Source organism: Perca flavescens, chromosome 17 (genome assembly GCF_004354835.1).
Source record: "Perca flavescens isolate YP-PL-M2 chromosome 17, PFLA_1.0, whole genome shotgun sequence".
NCBI lineage: Eukaryota > Metazoa > Chordata > Actinopteri > Perciformes > Percidae > Perca > Perca flavescens.
Window position 1 is genome coordinate 16,006,629 of NC_041347.1, and position 19,525 is coordinate 16,026,153.

Here is a 19,525-nt window from a genome sequence, read left to right on the forward strand (position 1 = left end):
GTGGCTGTGAGTCACCTATATTGTAGATTTCTTGCACCTCATTAATAGAAAAGTCTATTCATAAACCATATAAACTCAGCAAAAAAGAAACACCAGGACACTGTATTTTAAAAGATACTTTTGTAAAAATCTAAATAACTTTAGAGATCTTCATTGTAAAAGGTTTAAACAATGTTTTCCATGCTTGTTCAATGAACCATAAACAATTAATGAACATGCACCTGTTGAACAGTCGAAAAGACAAAAACAGCTTAAGGGCGGTAGGCAATTAAGGTCACAGTTAAGAGACCTTTCTACTGACTCTGAAAAACACGAAAAGAAAGACGCCCAGGGTCACAGCTGATCGTCCTCGCAGTGGCAGACCACGTGTAACAACACCTGCATAGGATCGGTACATCCGAATATCACACCTGCGGGACAGGTACAGGATGGCAACAACAACCGCAATAACTGGCCAGTCTGATGCTGTACATGAGGAGGAGATGCACTGCAGTCCACAGGTGTGTGGGCCACACAGATACTGAGGGCTACTTTTGATTTGGAGCCCCCCTTTGTTCAGGGACACATTATTCCATTTCTGTTATATATTACATGTCTGTGAAAATTGTTGAGTAAGACACTTAACCTCTAGTTGCTCCAGAGGCGTGCAACCTCTGACATATATAGCAATTGTAAGTTGCTTTGGATAAAAGCGTCAGCTAAATGACATGTAATGTAAATCTTTTAAGGTTAAGTTTGCTTAAAATATAAAAGCAGTTGAAAGTGACAGGACGTTTCTTTTGTTGCTGAGTATACTATGGTTGTTGAGCATGCTTGTGCCTGTTCCCTAGTCAGGAACCCTCACCACTATGTAACTGAATCTTAGTTGTCTCATCACATGTATTAAAAAGAATGCCTCTGGACCCCAAAACACCATGTCCCTCAGGGCATTCAGCGCAATGCATAAACATGCCGATATTGCGCCTTCACAGACCCCCTTCCACAGCCTTTGAAAAACATCATGGCCGTAGGGATAATGAGCACAATCATACTAGCTGTCTCCAGTCTTCCCCCCCCAGACATTTTATGTCATGTGTGCATACTTATTCCACTCATTTGAACCCTGCATTTCTCCAGTTTTCCTCAGGGCACTGAAGGGAACAACCATGTTCACAATTTCATAATTTTCCTTACAGAACCAGACTTTCTGTATACACAACATATATTTACATAAACTACATATAATGGGTGGGGACATAAAAACAATATAATGCAAAGGAAGCTGTGTTGTGCGTTTCTAATTGTGTCAGAAAGGTGTTGATTATTTAGGTTAGACTTGTTGGTGTTGTATTCTATTATTGATGTACAGCCCTGTACATACACATACTATATATAAAGGGGAATTTGTGCTACATGCTTTTACCATGAACTGCAGAGAAGTACTTGTCATGTTTCAAATAGAAATTCTCATTCATCTTGAGCTTTCTGTAGCATTACATAACTCATTATTCATTTTTATAAAACAGTGAAGAGCTGGGAACACTTACTGCGAGAGCTTTAGATAGCCTTGTGCGGAAATCGTTGAGAACAATGGTGACAATGTCCTGGTGAGGGATGAATACGTAGCCTGCTTTGAGGTACACTTTCCTTGTTCGCACTAGATCCAGGGCATCTTGAAATGGAACCTTTAAAATAAAACAAGAGTTGGAAAGTAAAAAACATTTTGAATAATTAATGCATTCAAAAAGATATAGATGTTAATATTTCGTTTGCATGCATAGTGACTGTTAGGCCAACACTTTCGTAATTTTGGCTATGTTACGAGGACGTACACTTGGGAGTGTGACGATTTACATTCTCTCAACAAACAAGAATGTCAGCAACAAAAAATTTAAAGTCAAGCAGCTGGCCATGACATTTTCCCCTTTCCTTTCCACATTTGAGAACAGACAACTGTAGACTTAAAGCCATTCAGCTATGAAAGGATGTAAAGGTGATCTGTCAATCAGCCAATTATTTTTTGGGCTGTCCATCTACACTGATTTAAGAGATTTCTCCACTATGTGAATATTTAGTGATTCAACATACTGTAACTATGTTCTTTAGAAGGCACAAGAAGATACTGCAGAGGGGAAATTCTACATTTGGGAGAAGATGAATTCTCCAATAAGTTGATATTTACACGTTTATTTCATATCATAAGATGATCTGTCTCCATCTGACAAAATATAGGCAATAGGGCATGGTAGCTAAAGAAAACAAATAGATCTAAGCAGACAACTCAGTGTTTTACAGGCAATTCACTGCCCTGCTTGACTGATACTTTTGGGCATGTTAGGATTACACAGTACAGGTGACACACATGAGACAGCTTGAGTGTTAATTAGTCAAATTCTAACATTGGACAAAAGGGCAGAAGTTACTACAAACCAAAGCAAACCCAATTACATTTGTCAAAAGGATAGGTTTTAGGGTCAATTCTACCCATCTTATTTGACACTATAGGTCATTGTGGAAGATTGCAAAGTGTGTGATCTGAGTTGTTACATGTAGCAGCGGCTGATATCTTAAAGACACGTCTGAATGGGACCCAAATTATGTAGACCGAGGGTTCATTTATCCAAGTTATCATCGAACCTGTTATACATTAGTTTGTAATGGTCTTAAAAGGGTACTGCAGTAATTTAGCATTGCACTTCCATAAAGCTGGGAGACTCACAAAAGACAGATTTAAAAAAGGAATAGTCAAAATTAAAGCAGCAGAGCCCAAGCTATTCTGACTTTTAGTCCTTAGTATGGGTCAATCTCCAAACCCACTGGATCTTACATTTCCCATAAGCATCTTTTGTTAGGCCTTCCCTGATTGGTAAACATCATAAGGGTATTCTTTCAAATTAGGAGTTCTCCGTCTAAAGTTTACAAAGGCTGCGTAGTTCCCCTCATAACGACGAGTAACCATGTCTTCATGTGTTAAACTGGTGGAGTGCTCCTTTAACATGGAAATCCATACTTCTTTGTCAAACTGAGCAACAACTCAAAATTACATCAAATTGACCAAGTAGCCTAATAATGGACTCATGGGGTAAACACTGGAGCTTTTGATAGTAAATGGCAGAATTACTTTAAAGATAATTACAGTGAGGAGGGTGATTTTTACAAAATAACATTGTCTGTTAACATATTCATGTTTATACTGTCATTTCTTTATTAAAGCTCTGACATTTAGAATACAGAACAGGGTTAATGGTTCTATGTCTAGATGGCTTGCTTCTTAATTCACTATGTGAGAGTTAAAGGAATATAATTTGTAGAATAATACTGCATATAAAAATGTGTTTTATGGAGACATAAGCATTTAACATTCTTAGTGGTCTCAATGGAGAGAGTAATGAGAAACTCACTTTGTAGAAGTCCTGATCCTCCACAGTGATTCCACTGACGGCGTAACTGGAGTTGACAAGTTTATCCTGCAGAGCCTTCTTCTCCTCGACACTGATCTAAAGTTATTGATGAGAATGATGAATTTCAGAGAAGCGCTGGACAGACAGAAATGTGCCATTACATTGAAGGCTGAGGTTCATGGAAACCAAACATCATTTATCAGATGAATACACCATTTTCACCCTTGCTTGACACATTATGCGTGGATGAATTATGAAATAGTGAGTTATTGAAAGTATTCACCTCCATTTTATGAAAACCTGCCACAGTGCTCTTAAGTGGGTCTAAAGAAGCACTTCAAAGTCAAAAAGAAACTAAACACACTGTTGCTATTCACATTTGATTAGGATTACTGTGACTGTTAAAAATAATAGCATGTATGTACATGTATCACATTTGAAATATAATTTGTTCACAAAGAAAAATTCTACCAAACTAAAAAATCTCAACATTGAAACTTTTTCATCACCTTTCAAGGAAACCCTTAACATCCATGGGTGCTGTTACAGTGATCAAACAGCTCCATCTAGTGAAAATACAACTGAGCACAAATGATACTTTCCCTGCCCTGTTTTGTGGTTTTCCTTTCCTAATAGTGACTAATAAATGAGTTTCTGTGTCAGCTTCTTAGTCAGTCTTATTTGTCAATCATTCTACAATTACTACAGGACCCTACAAAGTCAGGGGAGACAAGTACTGTACAGTATTTGTCATTTATAACATCAATGGATATCATTTCTGCTGATATAAAACCTAAGCTGTGCTCATTACTTTTAGTGTCTAAACACAGTCTGGTTCAACTTTGAAGGTTGTATAGAAATGCACATTCAAATCAGTCCAAACTACTTTAGATTCACAGATGTGGATAACCAATAAGAGTCCCGGAGGTGTAAGTAAGCCTCGGGTAACAAAACAAAAATACTTTAGTTTTTTTTTTATGCAAGAATGAACCCTTTGAGTTACAGTATTTATCTAAATAAAGTAGAAAGTAGGCTTTCAAAATATTTAAACAAAAATAAACTTACAGTGTCATATTGCAGATTATTTCTGTGAAGAAATTCAAGCTTTTGTTTTGGATGCAGCTCATTGAAGCGGTATCGGAAAAGATCAACTTCCTGTTGTATAAACCACCGTCTCAGATCCTCCCTTTAAGATGCCATTGGAAGCAAACATTTAATCAGTTGCATAGCATTTTTTTTATTTGACAACAAACATTCTACAAAAACAACAGACTTACGTTTGGCAGTAGGCGAGTCTGAGAATGAAGTGGGAGATATGGTCCTTTCTTCGTTTCTCGTATTCAGTTGGTCCACTAGATTTTCGGTCATCCTTAAAAAAGGTTACAGGAAGTACAGTATTTTTAAATGACATTCTTTTTCATTACTAAATAATTTGACAGTCTCAAAATGCTAACAAGTCAATTTGACCTTGTTTGTAAAACTCTGATGTGTGTCAAGCTAAAAATACTCACAGCATCTGGTCTGTAAAGAAAGTTCAGGGCTTTAGACTCAGACTCCAGTTTCTTTTTGTACTGCTCTGACAGTTTCACATAGCTCACTCCCAAATTCTCAATTGTCTTCAACACTGCAATGGCGTTAAAAGAAGACATTGTAAATATCAGGCCTTTTTTTAAAAATGCATTACAAATGTATTTTACAACAGCAGAGACAAGACTGATTAAAGGTCCCATGACATGGTGCTCTTTGGATGCTTTTATATAGGCCTTAGTGGTCCCCTAATACTGTATCTGAAGTCTCTTTCCCGAAATTCAGCCTTGGTGCAGAATTACAGCCACTAGAGCGAGTCCCACAATGAGCTTTCCTTAGTATGTGCAATTCCTGTGCATGTAGCTATTAGGGTTTAATCCCGGGAAACGGGATTCCCGGGAAATCTGATTAAAACCATTTCCCGTTTCCCGGGAAATGTTATGACGGGAAACGGGAAATAAAATAAAATAAAAAAAGGCAAGGAGTACATGTCTATTATCATCATACGGTAACGTTGATGCAGGCGACGGTAGCTACGGTAATACAGGCTCCCTAAATCATTACACAGGCTCAATACATTCATTCATTAAAGAAGAAGAAGAAGAAGTTTGTTACGCAGTATGCACTAGTACACAGCTGGGCTACCTAACTCTGTTAATGATGTCTGCGGCCAGCTTTGTTTGGGAGCATTTTGAAAGACCGGACAATAAAACAGCTCAGTGCAAGTTGTGTGACCGGTTTATAAGGCGTATTTGTATTTGGTTAACTTTGAGTGATTATTCCCGTTTGCAGCCTCTTACACATCCTCAACAGGCACAGCATGGATTTCGATAACGTAATGGTTTAGAAATCATTCAATGGTTTACTTAAGCATATTTTGTTAGTTTGTATAATAGATTTCTAGGGCTGGACCCAAATATTTGAATATTCGTTTGGTGGGTTGGTATTCAAATTTTTTTTTTAATTTTATTTTGGTTTATTTATTTTCTGCATTTATCTCTCGTTCACACTCCAGTCCAGTTGGTGGCGGTAATGCACATTTAAGTTGGTTTGCCAACCGCCAATAAACTACAAAGAAGAAGAAGAAGATACTGTCGGTACACGATGACGCCCACTGGGCAGAGAAGTTAGCGGCGATAACAAGTGCGGAAATGGAAAACGTTTGTTTCGCGTTTTTCTGTTGTGATTCGGCCAGAAACTTCAACATTGTGAGGCGAAGAGATCGTTTTGGAATATAAAGCTTGGATATTACATTTCCTTGGACTCTTGGGGATTTATGAAAATCAAGTTTTGGTCAAAATACCACTTTGTTGCTGAAAGGACAACGACAACAGGTATGCATGCACTCTCGGCTGCGCAGATTACGGCTAAATTGTTTTATTTTCTTTTACTTTGTAACAGTTGTGTACATGGCTGTATATTTTAAAGATGTAATGCTTTAAAGTTATAAAACGCTCATGAGTGGAAGTTTTATCGAGGTTACAGCGACGCCCCAGTCACAAAGTGTCCCGTTGACGAGACGGTGATCCTTGAGAAGTTAAAAGTTTATTAATTCTGAACGCGTCTGGCCTGTCTATCTATATCGCACCAAATACGACACTGCACTCCCTTGTGAAGTCGTTTGGATGAAAGGTTCTCAAAATAATCAAAATGCAAACAAACAGACACAGAGATTCCTGCCATTATTAGAGATAATATGTTCAGCCCCCTCTCTCCGAAGCTTCGAATATTCGATGCTCATTACTACCGAAGCTTCGAAGCTCAAAAAATGGTATTAGGACCAGCCCTATAGATTTCCATAAAACATTGATTATATAAGGGTTGCCTAGATTTTCAGAAGACAAGTCCCAGACATTCCACCTGGCATTTCATAATTAGCGCTGCAGCAGATGTCACGCTGCAGCACGCAGCTCACTTGACCAACTGCCACTTTGCTCGTTTGAAAGCCATGATGTCTCTCTCTCATGGGTGGGCCAAATTCTCTGGGCGAGCAAAGCAGAGAAAGGGGAGGTAACCTTCCAGATCGGACCATCTGAGCTTTCATTTTCTCAAAGGCAGAGCAGGATACCCAGGACTCTGTTTATACCTATCGCCATTTCTAGCCACTGGGGGTCCATAGGCAGGCTGGGGGAACTCATATTAATGTTAAAAAACCTCATAAAGTGACATTTTCATGCCATGGGACCTTTAAAGAAAATGTCAGGATTAAAATATAATTACACTGTCATGAGAACCAGGACTTACATTTCAGTCTGTCCACAGCAAATGCCTCAAACTCAGAGAGAGAGATGTTTTCAAGAGGAGGCTGGCCATAGAACTGCAGAGGATGTAGGTAGAGCTCTGTCTGAGAGTTGGTGTTGTACTTCTTTCTTCTGCTAGAAAACTGCATATTTCCTGATGGTAGGGGAACACAAGAAGGTTTTCAATAATAGAACAATAATGTATCACCAGATAATAGGCTACTAGTAGTCACCATGCTGGTATACTGTATTTGGCGCGACCAGTGTGAGTTGTGTGCAAGTTCATGAAAAGGAAGTTGCATCTTCTCCAATGCACTGTCTGTGCTTTATTTTAGCTTATAAACAGATCAAGCTATATTTTCTGTAATAAATAAAAAGTATATATTAAAGACTTAATATATAAGGTACCCCTTGTCAAAAATTAGTGAGTCAACTGACCATAGGTGGTCTGAAAAATCAAAAGGATGCTGCAATTCTCTTTACAAATCAAAATCATTAAATTAAATCACTGCCTAACCTCTGTTAATAGCGTTGTGTAATTCAAACATGTGCAGATGTGTCATCATATACTTGTGCCCTTGGACAGAGAAATACAAATGTGTTCCAAAAGCACAAATCATAGTCCAACTGTAAGCTACCGGTAATCTATACATAATGATAGTGTGAAGAAATCACTTTCTCCCTGTCAAAATGTGTTTTTTATCTGCAATAATTTTGCTAGAAAGCTGCCTTTACTAAACTCGGTAACGTTAAGGTCTATTATGAAAATGGTTCCAGAAGAGATACAAAACTTAGCAAGGCAACAGTGACCCACTAGAGAGACAACTGAACTAACGTTAACCTGGTGACACTTGCTAGAGATGTAACGTTATTAGCGTTAACGACGTTACGTTACAGTGGGTCTAACGATCACGTTCCTACAATGGGTCCTACAGCCCTAATAAAATAAGTTGTATCGCTCTTCACATAACACCAGCTGTCACCGCGAAACTTAACTTAGCTTATAACAGTTTCGCTAAAGCTAACGTTAACTATACTGTATCTCTAGCGTTAACTTAATGTTAATGTTAGTCAACAACAACACATTTCAACGTCTTCGTGGTGGAAGCTAACGTTACATACAGTGAACTACCGTGGAAATAGGGTCGAAGACGAACGACTAAAATAATCTCAGCAATTTATCACACGACATACGGCAAATGCTGGAACGACATTTTAATGTTGTATTGCATACCGATTAAACGATGGATTTGCCTCTTTTCTGCTCAATCCCGCCAAACAAAGTGGGTTGTTCAACTAACGCGGGTAAATGATGACGATTTTAGCCATCCCAGGAAGAGAAACCGTGTCGTAATATGTGGGCGCTCGTTTCGTTGTTCCGCACGACCCGTCCATGGTGACTGACTTATATGGTAATATAAGACAAGAGAAGACTTCCAACAATGTTGTATGATAATTATCAACTAGTCATGTAGCCGAGATTTAAAATAAAAAATGGTTTACATATTGTGTAATGTGTATCTTCTTTTTTCGACGTGGACGTGGGTGGCAACACGAAATGTCGGGGGCATCTGTACTACATAACAAACGCACCCAGAACACGTGGTTTACCCATAAACTAAAATGCAGATTTCACCCAATGATTTCACCCCCACCTCTACTATGCAAATATTGATAGATTCTCTATTATATTTCAGAGAGAATTATTATACTATATACTCCACTATACTTAAAAAATCAATAGTTGCTAGTTACATTTCAGATTAAGATTCCAGGTTAAAAAAAACACCAGGAGCTTGATATAGATACCTAACAGTACAATAGTTAAAACTACAGTAGCTATATCTAATTTAAGACATTAAAATGCAATGTACGCATGGCAATATTTTAATTTAAATAATTTAGAGTCCCGATGGTGCCGATCAACACTTCAAACCACTTGGAGGCGATATTTCGTTTTTCGCCAAAACACATCAAGAAATAGTAGAAGAAGTGTCCGCTGCTTAGCAACAAACATTAGCGAGCTAGCCATAGACAGTAAAGTACATTAAGGAGCTAGCCAGTTGCCTGGTTAGTATGCGCAACGTAGTTAGCTGAGACGAAGGCTCGCGGATTGATAGCAATGCATTTTCATCAAGTAGCTAGCTAAATGTCACAGATTGTACTCATAAAGCCGTTGGTATTAAGCCTATTGTCGACGTTAATTAAACGTTACCTTTCGTTTTGAAGCGGAGAACATTCGATTTGTGCAGTCATTAGCTAACGTTAGATATCATTTACGTTACCAGGCGGAGCAGAAGGTTCTTTTCTCTGGAAAAAAGTGTAGCTAACCTTACGTTAGCTAGCTAGGTAACGATAACCTTTACTACCGGAGTCACTAGCGTCTCCTCTTGCCGCAGAGAAGAGCAGAGGGAGGCTGTAGATATGTGATTGTGGATACGCTGGCTGGTTAGCTCATCTAGCTAATGTTGACGGACACTGGATGAGTTGAAACGGGATTTTACAGGTAAGAAATTGCCAACTATATTGGGTTTGCTAGCTTTACATCCTTCCTCACCAGCACAGTGAGTCAATCCTTCAGTCAGCTCTAACGCAGCTGCATGGTCCCTGAAGATCCTCCTGCCAGGTGTTCAACAGGTTATAACTTGACCAAGGCAAAGGATTTTGATTTGAGGAAATAAAGCAGAATTAAAAGTTGACTAGTTAAATACTTAATTCCACTCGAAAACTTTGGAAATGCCACCACAGCAACAGCAAACTTTAACAAAAAATGAGTAACGTAAGTTACATTGTATGGCATTATAATATTTGTATTCTCTTCGTGCCCTAAAATATTTGCTTTAACAGCGCCCCGCCTCGAGGCCAGATTTAAGTAATGGTGAGTCTGTAAAGATGACTCACTGCCCAGGATGGGAGGTGTATTATCTTCTACATACTTATGAAAGTTAATTTATATGTGCTTTGTAATGCATAGGATACCCTGCTAACATGCTATGTAAACATATGTGTTGCCTATACATTTCAGATTCTCTGTAATGAAATAAAAATATGTATAGTACGAATGGGGTAATTGTCTCGTTGGTTGGTAGAAAAATACCATGATAGCTTAACCAAGACCCGCAATAAAGATAAGATAGTTGTCTGTGCAGGAAAATCACTTGTTTATTTTTGATATTTTCAGATTGAACCACACTTTGTTTAGAATATTCAAGATATGAAACGTGATCACAGTGATAAATAATGGCCATTACTAATGAATTGCCCAACCCTATTATTGATGTTGACAGCATGATCATTTGTCATTGTGTGTGAGCAGACTTTCTAAGACCATTGGTCAACTCTTCTCCAAATATAGATATAATGTTGTCCTGTGGTCTACAGGTGGGGACACAAAGCAACAGCCTATTGAAAGTGCATAACCAGCTTCATAACCCCCCACAATGACTCAGTTTATGTGACCCTAAAACTAATATAAACAACGCATTGAGAAATCATTACACTGACAGATGAGAGAACTGCAAATGTGTAACTTTATTTGTGAATAAAACTTGAAAGAAAGGAGGTCTAGAATCTTCACTTAACATGAGTTGGATCAATTTAAGAGATTGCTGAGGTGAAATCTAATCCCAAATTTACATTTAGCTGTAAACTCATTTGAAAATTCACGTAATTTAATAAGTGTACAAATAAAGAGCAGGCTGTCTATTTTAAGCCATGTTTTGCCTGCATGTTATAACAACTGCTGCGTCATACAGCTGAATTAGAGTTGATGAATAATATCGTTGACTGCAATACACATTGTGACTCAAATCGAGACAGGCTGTTGGACACCACAGTCACACAGTAGGTTGTCAGTATCCACTGGGAACAGCTTTCCCACAATATGTTGTTTAGCATATCACTCAGCAGCTACTCGCATGTATCTGTGGAATACCCAGTTGCTATGTGGAGTCTGCTGCTCTCAGTGCTAATGGAAGAATAAACACATTGCTCTGTCTCTGCAAACACGTTCCTTGTAAAATGTTAGTTCAATTCGAGCACCCGTAACAGTTTAAAGGAAAATTCCAGATATTGTGTAGAAATCACTTTACCGGAGTGCTCTCCTTCCCTAATTAAATTATGTGGTAACAAGTGGCGCTGAGGGTAATTCAATTTTGAATTTGACAAACAACAAATGAAAATGGATGCTTTTGACTGTTGGCCAAACGTAATAAGTAATTGCTAATCTCTGGGATTTTGGGATCCATTATGTTTGACACATACAAAAAGATGACTAATAATAAAAAAAAAAACAATAAATAACAAACCGTTGCAGCCCTAGTAACTTGTTATATAAAGGTGTCTGTATCTTCTAAAGTTTTGGTTGTACACAACAAGAAATAGGTTTTTATATTACTGCCAGATCTGACTGTTTTGTGTGATAATATGTCATTGAATAAAAGTTGACTACTTACTACCTGTATCTAACCAATTGAATTAAAACTATTATTAGGTGGGGAAAACCCCATGCTAGGATGCATTCAAATGTAATCTGTAATATTGATATGTCAAATATCAGTTATTATAAATCAGATTAGTGGATAGGAACTATTTCATATTCACAGCTTAGTATTTTTAGTTATATTTATTTTATTGGATTTTAATAGAAAATTAAAGTAGCATTAAGTATAGTTTTTACTAACAGAGGGCAGACCGTTAATTGATTTGAATCCCCAAATTTTGAATAAAGGTCTGATGATAATTCTAATCCTTGGTACAGTAAACCAACTTCTAGGTCTAACCTAACCATTCTACTCCAACTTAAAGTGGAGCGCATTGGCTGACCTACTGGATAGAGAACTGCCGCTGACACCAGCGCTTTGAATGTAAACTAGATCAGCATGTGTTGAATCGCAGGAGAACATTTGAGTTACCCCCAGGTTGCTGTTTCTGCTGGATGTATTTCACTTATTGTATCTTAAACATGTTTCATACATGTGATGTTTAGTTTATTTTGACACTTTCAGGTGTATGTGTTTGTGTCACATCACTGAAGCTACCCAGGCAGAGGGGAACTGAGTAAACCAGCCCGGCGTCGGCGCCATGTTGGAGGAGGACATGGAAGTGGCCATCAAGGCGGTCGTGGTGGGAAATGGAGCCGTCGGGAAGTCCAGTATGATCCAACGCTACTGCAAGGGCATCTTCACTAAGGACTACAAAAAGACCATTGGAGTGGACTTCCTGGAAAGGCAGATACTGTAAGCAACTTGTACCACAGGCGTTTACGTTCCTCTGTCAATTCTAGCCGATATTTTGCGTTATACTCATGACCTGCTCATTGTTGTAGTGTAAATGACGAAGAGGTCCGACTAATGCTGTGGGACACCGCTGGACAGGAGGAGTTTGATGCTATTACTAAGGCCTACTACCGTGGTAAGACCCCCCCACCACCACCACCACCACCACCACCACCAACACCACCGTGACAAATATAACACTGCTGCTTTGGGTAACTGACCTCCCCTGACCACCGAGGTTAAGTTTAGATTTGTCACAGATTTTATGGTTTACTGGCGACACAGCATTGAACCAAAGCACATGCACCGGCACACACAGCACTGCCAACATGTTTTTGAACCAAAAGTGAATCTCCAGTGGGGCTGTTCCCGAAGTGGAGCCAGTGTTTTCAAGTCCTCGTCGAGGAGTATGAATTATGTATCATTTTGAGGTCATTTTTAAAAGAATGAACAGCTTAAAAACATGAACTGTTGGTGTGTTGCCTTGCATTCCAGGCGCCCAGGCATGTGTGCTAGTCTTCTCTACCACAGACAGGGAGTCGTTTCAGGCTATTGACAGCTGGAGGGAGAAGGTGGAGGCAGAGGTCGGAGACATTCCCACAGTTCTAGTGCAGAACAAAATTGACCTCCTGGAAGAGACCCTTATAAAAAAGTAAGTAGTTGTTTCTTTCATGCAAAAATGACACTGGAACAGTGAACCAGTTGAATGTTAAGGCCAAATGCTAATGACTGTGACTTGTATTTCCTTTACTTGGATTGTAGCGAGGAGGCAGAAGCTTTGGCTAAAAGACTCAAGCTGAGATTTTATCGAGCTTCAGTAAAAGAGGACCTAAATGTCAACGAGGGTGGGTTGTTCAACATTTGGACCACTGGTCTAATGCAAGTGCAACAGTCTCATTCTGGGTCTTACTATCGTAACATTTCTGCTCTCTTTTCAGTTTTTAAGTACTTAGCTGAGAAGTATCTTCAGCGACTCAAACAGCAAACGGCGGAGGAGACCGAGGTACTCCATACAACAAGCAATAAAATAGGTGAGGAGGCTTTTTGTACATCTTTTTTTTTTATGTTGCATTTAAATTTGTATTCTTCAGTATGGTGACATTACTCATAATATGTTTTTGTTTGTTTTTTTTCCCCCCCAAAGGTGTTTTTAATACCACAAGTAGTAACGTCTGCAACCAGAGCTCCAGCAACGGAAGAGAAGTCATCACTTTGCGACCTAACAAACAAAGGACCAAGAAGAGTAAAAATCCTTTTGGAAGCTGCAGCCTACTCTAGATAAAAATCCTTTAGCTTTAGTGACTGACTATTGTTTCAAATTGGTCATTGTTGTATTTTGTGGAGGTAGCCACATTTAGAGACCAAAGCCCAAACAGACTGGGAAATACTACCCTATACTACTTTAATAACCTAATGTTTAACCTGTATCCTAAGTCGTTTCCCCACATTGATGGTTGGATTTTCTTTGATTCAGCCTTGGATCTCCATCAATGATCTGCACACAAAACCTGTCTTTGTGGGTTGCCTTAAGTAACAGCAACAGCTGCAGCTACAGTACATGTGTGCTGCTTAGATATGACTTGAAACACAGTCCTCTTATCAAATATAAGGGAACAAATATGTAACAGCAAAGGTTGCACCCTTGCTCTGTGAAAACTCCTATATATGATTTTTACAGTCACCGATTTGTTTGACATTAAAATTGTGCAATATCTTTGCATGTATTGTAGAAGATACACAGATCATTTTGTTCCATATTTTTCTCTCAGCATAATATGGTTCAAACTATACTGTTTATTGTGGACGAAACACTATCGAATCCAGAGGTAATTCTCTGTGCAGAAGTATTTTTGTACGAATCACAACAGTGTTGAGTGATATTTTCACTTAAGTGTTTTCACTTTCTGAGCTGTAGTTAAATATTAACACTGCAGTGATATCGTGTTAAATGAAATTAATAGAATGTGATTTTATGTATAACCAAATAAGACACAAACAACTTTCGACCCAGAATAGTACTCTATGTGTCTGCTTACACTCCACTTATTTACGGATTTGTTAATTAAGACTTTCACAAAGTTTAGGACTTTGCGATCTAAAACATGAAGTCTCAGTCAGTTATAGCACTATGTTTTTGATTGCAGTTGTTACATTTTACATATTTAACGGTGCTTTTCTTTAAAAGTGGAGTCTGTTGTTCTAATCCAATACACTTTTTGTCAAATTCAGCAAATATCTCCTCACGATCTGCATGCTGTCCGTTCTGCGTGTGCGATGATACAAAAATTCCAGTGTTCGTACACAGCCCTGGCTCTGCAAACGGGAAACACAGAGTGGCTCGGATCGAGCCAGCGAAAGGCCATTGGGAGCGAGAGGGACGTTAAATCTGACACATGCTAACGTTCTGAAGTTGCGCTGATGGGACTATATTTCTAACATTTCACTAAACTAAACATGGTGCAAAATTTTGGTTTTTATTTCTTGGTTTGGCTTCTATAGTATCTAATCAGTTTCTATTTTTTTAAATACCATTCATATGTCAGTAGCATCTGTCAATATGGTTTGGAGCCTTAAGCAGAATGCACACCCTGGCTCTCTGAAGATACAAAGAGCTGACCATTAGGACGGGATGTTTTTGCTTTGTTGTGTCTGAATATGCAAGAAAATTCAGTTTCTTCTTAGTACGTGAAGGTACTCTAAAAAGATCTCCCTAACTAATGCTCAGTCTTCAACACAGCTAGCTGTGAAATGTGTATTACTGCCTTGTCTGCATCAAGCCTTTTTACATTTGTTTTTCCAAAACTAATTATTTGAGAGACCCCGGTTTATTAAGCACAAACAGATATGTGGCGATAAGGAAAAGTCTATCTGAAGTTATTAACATTTCCTTATTCAAAAGTTACAACCCCAGTATTTTACATGTAATTAGAATACATCACATAAGACATCTGGGAATACATGTGCATGCACATTTTAGTCTTTTCTAAAAGTTATTTAACTGGTCCCAGATTTCTATTAGAAGCTTTTCCTAGATTTAAATGAACTTTATTCTCAATGATGTTCAGATGGGACTGCTGTGAAAATACCAAAAGGTGCTTAAATATGTTCCAGTTCTACTATTGGTACTAAGCTTGTGTCACATTTCAGCTTTCTCATTTGGTTGTGTGCTTTTTTTGAAGTGTAGCATAACTGTAATGCATGCACGCCTTGTTTCCACAATGCCTTGTCCTTGTTTACATTCTCGCCCTATTGACCCCCCAGTAAGCAGTTTTTTAACCCCGTATCTTGCTGTTTGTTTAAAATTGCCTGCACAGTAAATCTGTAAATAATTATTTCACGAGCGTTCTCTCATTTGTAACATTGTGCTTACTTTAGCATTTTGACTGAATGGATTTAGTGCACTTTATCATTAAGATGGCATATAATCTTAAAGAACCATAAGTTAAAACTAACCATACTTATGTGCTGTCACTCAGGTGTTGTAATAATCTTTGTGTCTTAACTGTTACTCTACTTTTTCCACACCGGACTTCATACATCGATTTCACACATTTAAATAGACAAACCAACGTATGTATGCTTTCTGACAAAAACAACACTTATTGTTGGAGTTTTGTTTTTAACAGTAAAAAACATGTATCACAACATTAAGTGTGGCTCACAACTGTGCACTTGATGTTATGTTTTTTTTTTTGGGGGGGTTGATGGTTATTATTTGACATGAATAAAACTACCTTTTTCTTGAGCATCCAGTGTGTAATTTCAAATGACAATATTGCTCTGCCAATACAATCCTGTAAGTCAGGCTTTACATTAAAACATGTTTGCTTAGCTGTCATTGGTCAGAACAAGTTAACCGGACAAAAGCCAATAGATGTTGAAAGCTCCTGAAAAAGCTAGTAAGTAGACCTTGAGTTAAGATGTTATTGTCGAACTTACTAATGTTTATAGCTGACTAGCATAACTATGTACAGCACAGTGAACGTTGCCTTGTCTATAACTTCATAAAGTCAACAATTGTTATGGCTAGGTCTCATTTAAATATATTTCATACCAACAGGATTAAGACCAACCTGAATAAAATAAAGGTACCTGCTTCATCGACTATGTTTATGTCATACGGCAATAGGCCATCCTTAATAGAAGACTTATCTCCTTAACACTTATTAGACAATGTGTTTTTATTTATTTATTTTGTGACACTTAATCTGACATCAAACCTGCTTTGTGCAAAAATGAACTAAAATCCACAGCTTAATGTGATTGGTGTTGCCTTCACACAAGGAGGTAGTGAATACACATCTAAAATCATTACCAAGTGTCTGATTTAAAAGGTGAGGCTATCAGAAAAAAAGATACTTCATCAATAGATTAATTGTTAGTCAAGAACTGGATTTAACAATAAACTGTGACCAAACATCCAATGGAGCAGCACTACGCCACGCAATCGTTTTCTGTCTGAAGTGCATATGTGAACACATGCACGTGTACTCTGTATCTACATTAGCAATCCATATTAAGTAAGTCGGTGTAAATTACAACAATTTGAAGGTAAAACTTGATTATGCCCAAAAGTCACTGTAATATTTCTTCTGTTGTGCTTTACTGTATTCTTGGCCCTAAGGGTCAGCATCATTGTAATCTTCCCATAGAGACTGGTCTTGCTGCTACATATAGAGTCCCTCCTAAAGTTAGTACAGGAATACGACAGTTCTTGGTGAGGTTAGTGGCATTAAAGACATTTTGTGTTTGGGTGACGGGTCTTATTGACAGCCGTTCGCTTTTGGGCCCTCCAGTTTTTGGTGATCCATAATCTTGATGTTCTTTTCAGCATTTTCAACATTCCTCAACAAAGTCTCCAGCCTCCGCTTGATGTTCTTCTGGTCCTCCAGAGCACAGCTGATGACTATGGCCTGAAACTTCTGGTCGATGGGGACGGGCGGGGCCTCGGTTACACAGGCCGCGTGCAGGGCCCGCAGCTGCTGCCGCCCACTGTCCATGTCATCCAGCAACTTTTTCACTATTTCATCGATTACAGATGTGGCCTTGTGCAGCGCCTCCTCCTGCTGAGAGTTTCTGATTGTGCCAACCCTGATCTCCACAGACAGCGTCCGGCCCATTAGACGGTTTGCCGTTAAACTTAACTCTTCTCTCTCCCCTAGACAATACAAAACGAGAAAAAAGTGTTGCATCTTTAAAGAGCATAATTCACTGTCTATACAGTGGTGGACACAATAATAAGAACACCTGTAGTGTAAGACATTGGCTCAGTGTCACCTCATGGCACAAATATTCTGGTTCCAACTCCTTGCCCTTGTCTCTACTGTGTGGAGTTCCCATGTTTGTGTTCCAGCCTCCTCCAACATCCAAAGACATCATGTGAATGTGTTTGTATTAATGCATTGTGGCTCTAGCCCAAATTTGATGCAATGTAATCCAACAAGGAACATAAAGTTAATTTTTCAGACAGAAAGGTGTTTTGGAATTAGATGACATTGTTTTTTTTGTTTTTTTTAATGCAGCTGACAAAGCAAGACGTAAATGTTATATTGTATTATTTATTTTGTTCAGCAGGGGGAAATACAACAGTGCAATCTACAGCCTCCACACAATTGATGCATATACATTATAAAGTCAAAAGGGTGGCATTTATGACAGGGTCACTGCATTGTATCAGAGTACACAGTGTTCATGTAATGTCCAAGTGTATTGATGTAAGGTGGACTTAATATTGGAGATGAGGAGGAAATAGTGTATGATAATTGGAATGTATTAACCCTTTGTGTATATCCTCTAATATCAGGTTTGGTAGGGAAACAAACTCTATCTCTCTTCCCTTGGCTGGGATGCAACAACTATCCCGTTGCCTTGCTCCTTCTTAAATCCCCTGAGCTTCTTGAACAACACCACCCAACTGCAATGTAGCATTCAAAGCATCACCTCATCGCATCACAATGTTACAGTGAAATCAGAGCAGCTGCAAACATGGATTAAAAGTGGATCAAAAGCACATTATTAAGAACTATACAGTCAAACAAGGTAGACTCTTTAATAGCTTTTTCTGTAACTTTACAGAAAAAAAAAGCTGTTACAGAGTCTACCTTGACTATATGTCAATGTTAAAAACACAGTCAAATTGTGTCTCACCAGGACAGATGTTTCGCAGTTCCTGGCCGTTCTGTATGGACTGGATCAGTTCCAGGATGCACTCCCTTTCATGCTCCATGGCCGATGCTGTTTCGCGTAAAGTCTCCACCCTGACAGACAGACAACAAAGGCTGACCACTGCCACCCATTTAAAACCACATCCTTTCTCTGGAAAAATAACGAGCTGTTGTAAAGGGATAGGAATATTAACTTGTATTATCCTACTAATTTAGATACCCACCTAGGGTATTGTATTTTTTTTTTTCAAACCATTTGAATTAGACGCGATTGGCTGCATCCGTTTGCGCTCTTTTAGTTAAGATTGCATTTATAGGCTATTATTTAGCCTAATTATAAAATTTGAGAGCAGTAACGGAATTCCCTAAAAAAAAAAACTCAAGTGCACTGTAACGCACATGGTACGGCCTGCTACTGAACCGTACCTCATCTCCAGCTGATCCAAACTTTCCAGGAGTTGTCCGGAGCGATCTGCCATGGACAGCGTCCTGCTGAACTTGCTGCACGTAGCTTCGTTGGTTTTCGCCTGTATTTTAGCTTGAGCCATGATGGTGAATTATGCTGATTATTATGATCCGTCCCGGAGAGAAATCCTGTGTGCGATCAACTAAGCTGTCCAGCTGACTGGAGCAGCGCCCCAGGGAGAACATTTCCTAACATGGACTGCAACTTCCTTTAGCTCAGTCCTCACAGAAGGTTCCCGAGAATTTAACAGTGGTTGCCAATGTCGGGTCCGTGGACCCCTACAGGTCTCTGAGAAGCTCCAGCGGGTCCCGGCAAGAAGCAAATTTAGTTCATACACATTTTCAGATGCGTAAATATTAGGGTTTTGCTATTTCTACATTTAACAAATATCCGTAGGTGAGGTTTTCTTAAAGATTTAGAAAATGGGTACTCATTAGAATTCTGGGAACCCTGGCTGGGAATTGTTTTTATT

General features: G+C 38.7%; 3 protein-coding genes across 8 annotated transcripts in view; 1 reads left to right on the forward strand and 2 right to left on the reverse strand.

Moving 5' to 3' along the window:
- prim2 (DNA primase subunit 2) overlaps positions 1-9,800 on the reverse strand; it is a 29,695-nt gene extending 19,895 nt beyond the window's left edge. The window contains exons 1-7 of one of the 5 annotated variants that reach the window (XM_028602700.1): positions 9,705-9,800; positions 7,152-7,301; positions 4,892-5,004; positions 4,658-4,749; positions 4,446-4,566; positions 3,381-3,476; positions 1,527-1,664 (exon numbers count right to left, since the gene is read on the reverse strand). In XM_028602700.1, coding sequence (XP_028458501.1) covers positions 1,527-1,664; positions 3,381-3,476; positions 4,446-4,566; positions 4,658-4,749; positions 4,892-5,004; positions 7,152-7,296 — 705 coding nt within the window. In that variant the 5' untranslated portion in view covers positions 7,297-7,301; positions 9,705-9,800. Of the gene's footprint in view, positions 1-1,526; positions 1,665-3,380; positions 3,477-4,445; positions 4,567-4,657; positions 4,750-4,891; positions 5,005-7,151; positions 7,302-8,269; positions 8,354-8,381; positions 8,499-9,362; positions 9,643-9,704 lie in introns of those variants that run through there. The other 4 variants (XM_028602701.1, XM_028602699.1, XM_028602703.1 and 1 more) reach the window with 4 other exon arrangements.
- On the forward strand, positions 9,036-14,037 carry rab23 (RAB23, member RAS oncogene family). 2 transcript variants are annotated; one of them, XM_028602705.1, is made up of 7 exons: positions 9,036-9,653; positions 12,154-12,384; positions 12,474-12,559; positions 12,919-13,075; positions 13,186-13,268; positions 13,362-13,454; positions 13,568-14,037. In XM_028602705.1, exons 2-7 carry the CDS (start codon positions 12,230-12,232, stop codon positions 13,699-13,701), a joined length of 708 nt encoding a protein of 235 aa, XP_028458506.1. In that variant the 5' UTR covers positions 9,036-9,653; positions 12,154-12,229; the 3' UTR covers positions 13,702-14,037. The 2 variants fall into 2 exon arrangements, with proteins under 2 accessions (XP_028458506.1, XP_028458507.1); XM_028602706.1 differs by having other exon boundaries at positions 12,183-12,384.
- A 2,542-nt stretch (positions 14,038-16,579) lies between these two features.
- bag2 (BCL2 associated athanogene 2) lies at positions 16,580-19,304 on the reverse strand. The gene is made up of 3 exons (XM_028602707.1): positions 19,014-19,304; positions 18,571-18,680; positions 16,580-17,581 (listed from the first exon to the last, which is right to left on the reverse strand). Exons 1-3 carry the CDS (start codon positions 19,133-19,135, stop codon positions 17,187-17,189), a joined length of 627 nt encoding a protein of 208 aa, XP_028458508.1. The 5' UTR covers positions 19,136-19,304; the 3' UTR covers positions 16,580-17,186.
- Positions 19,305-19,525: the final 221 nt, after the last annotated feature.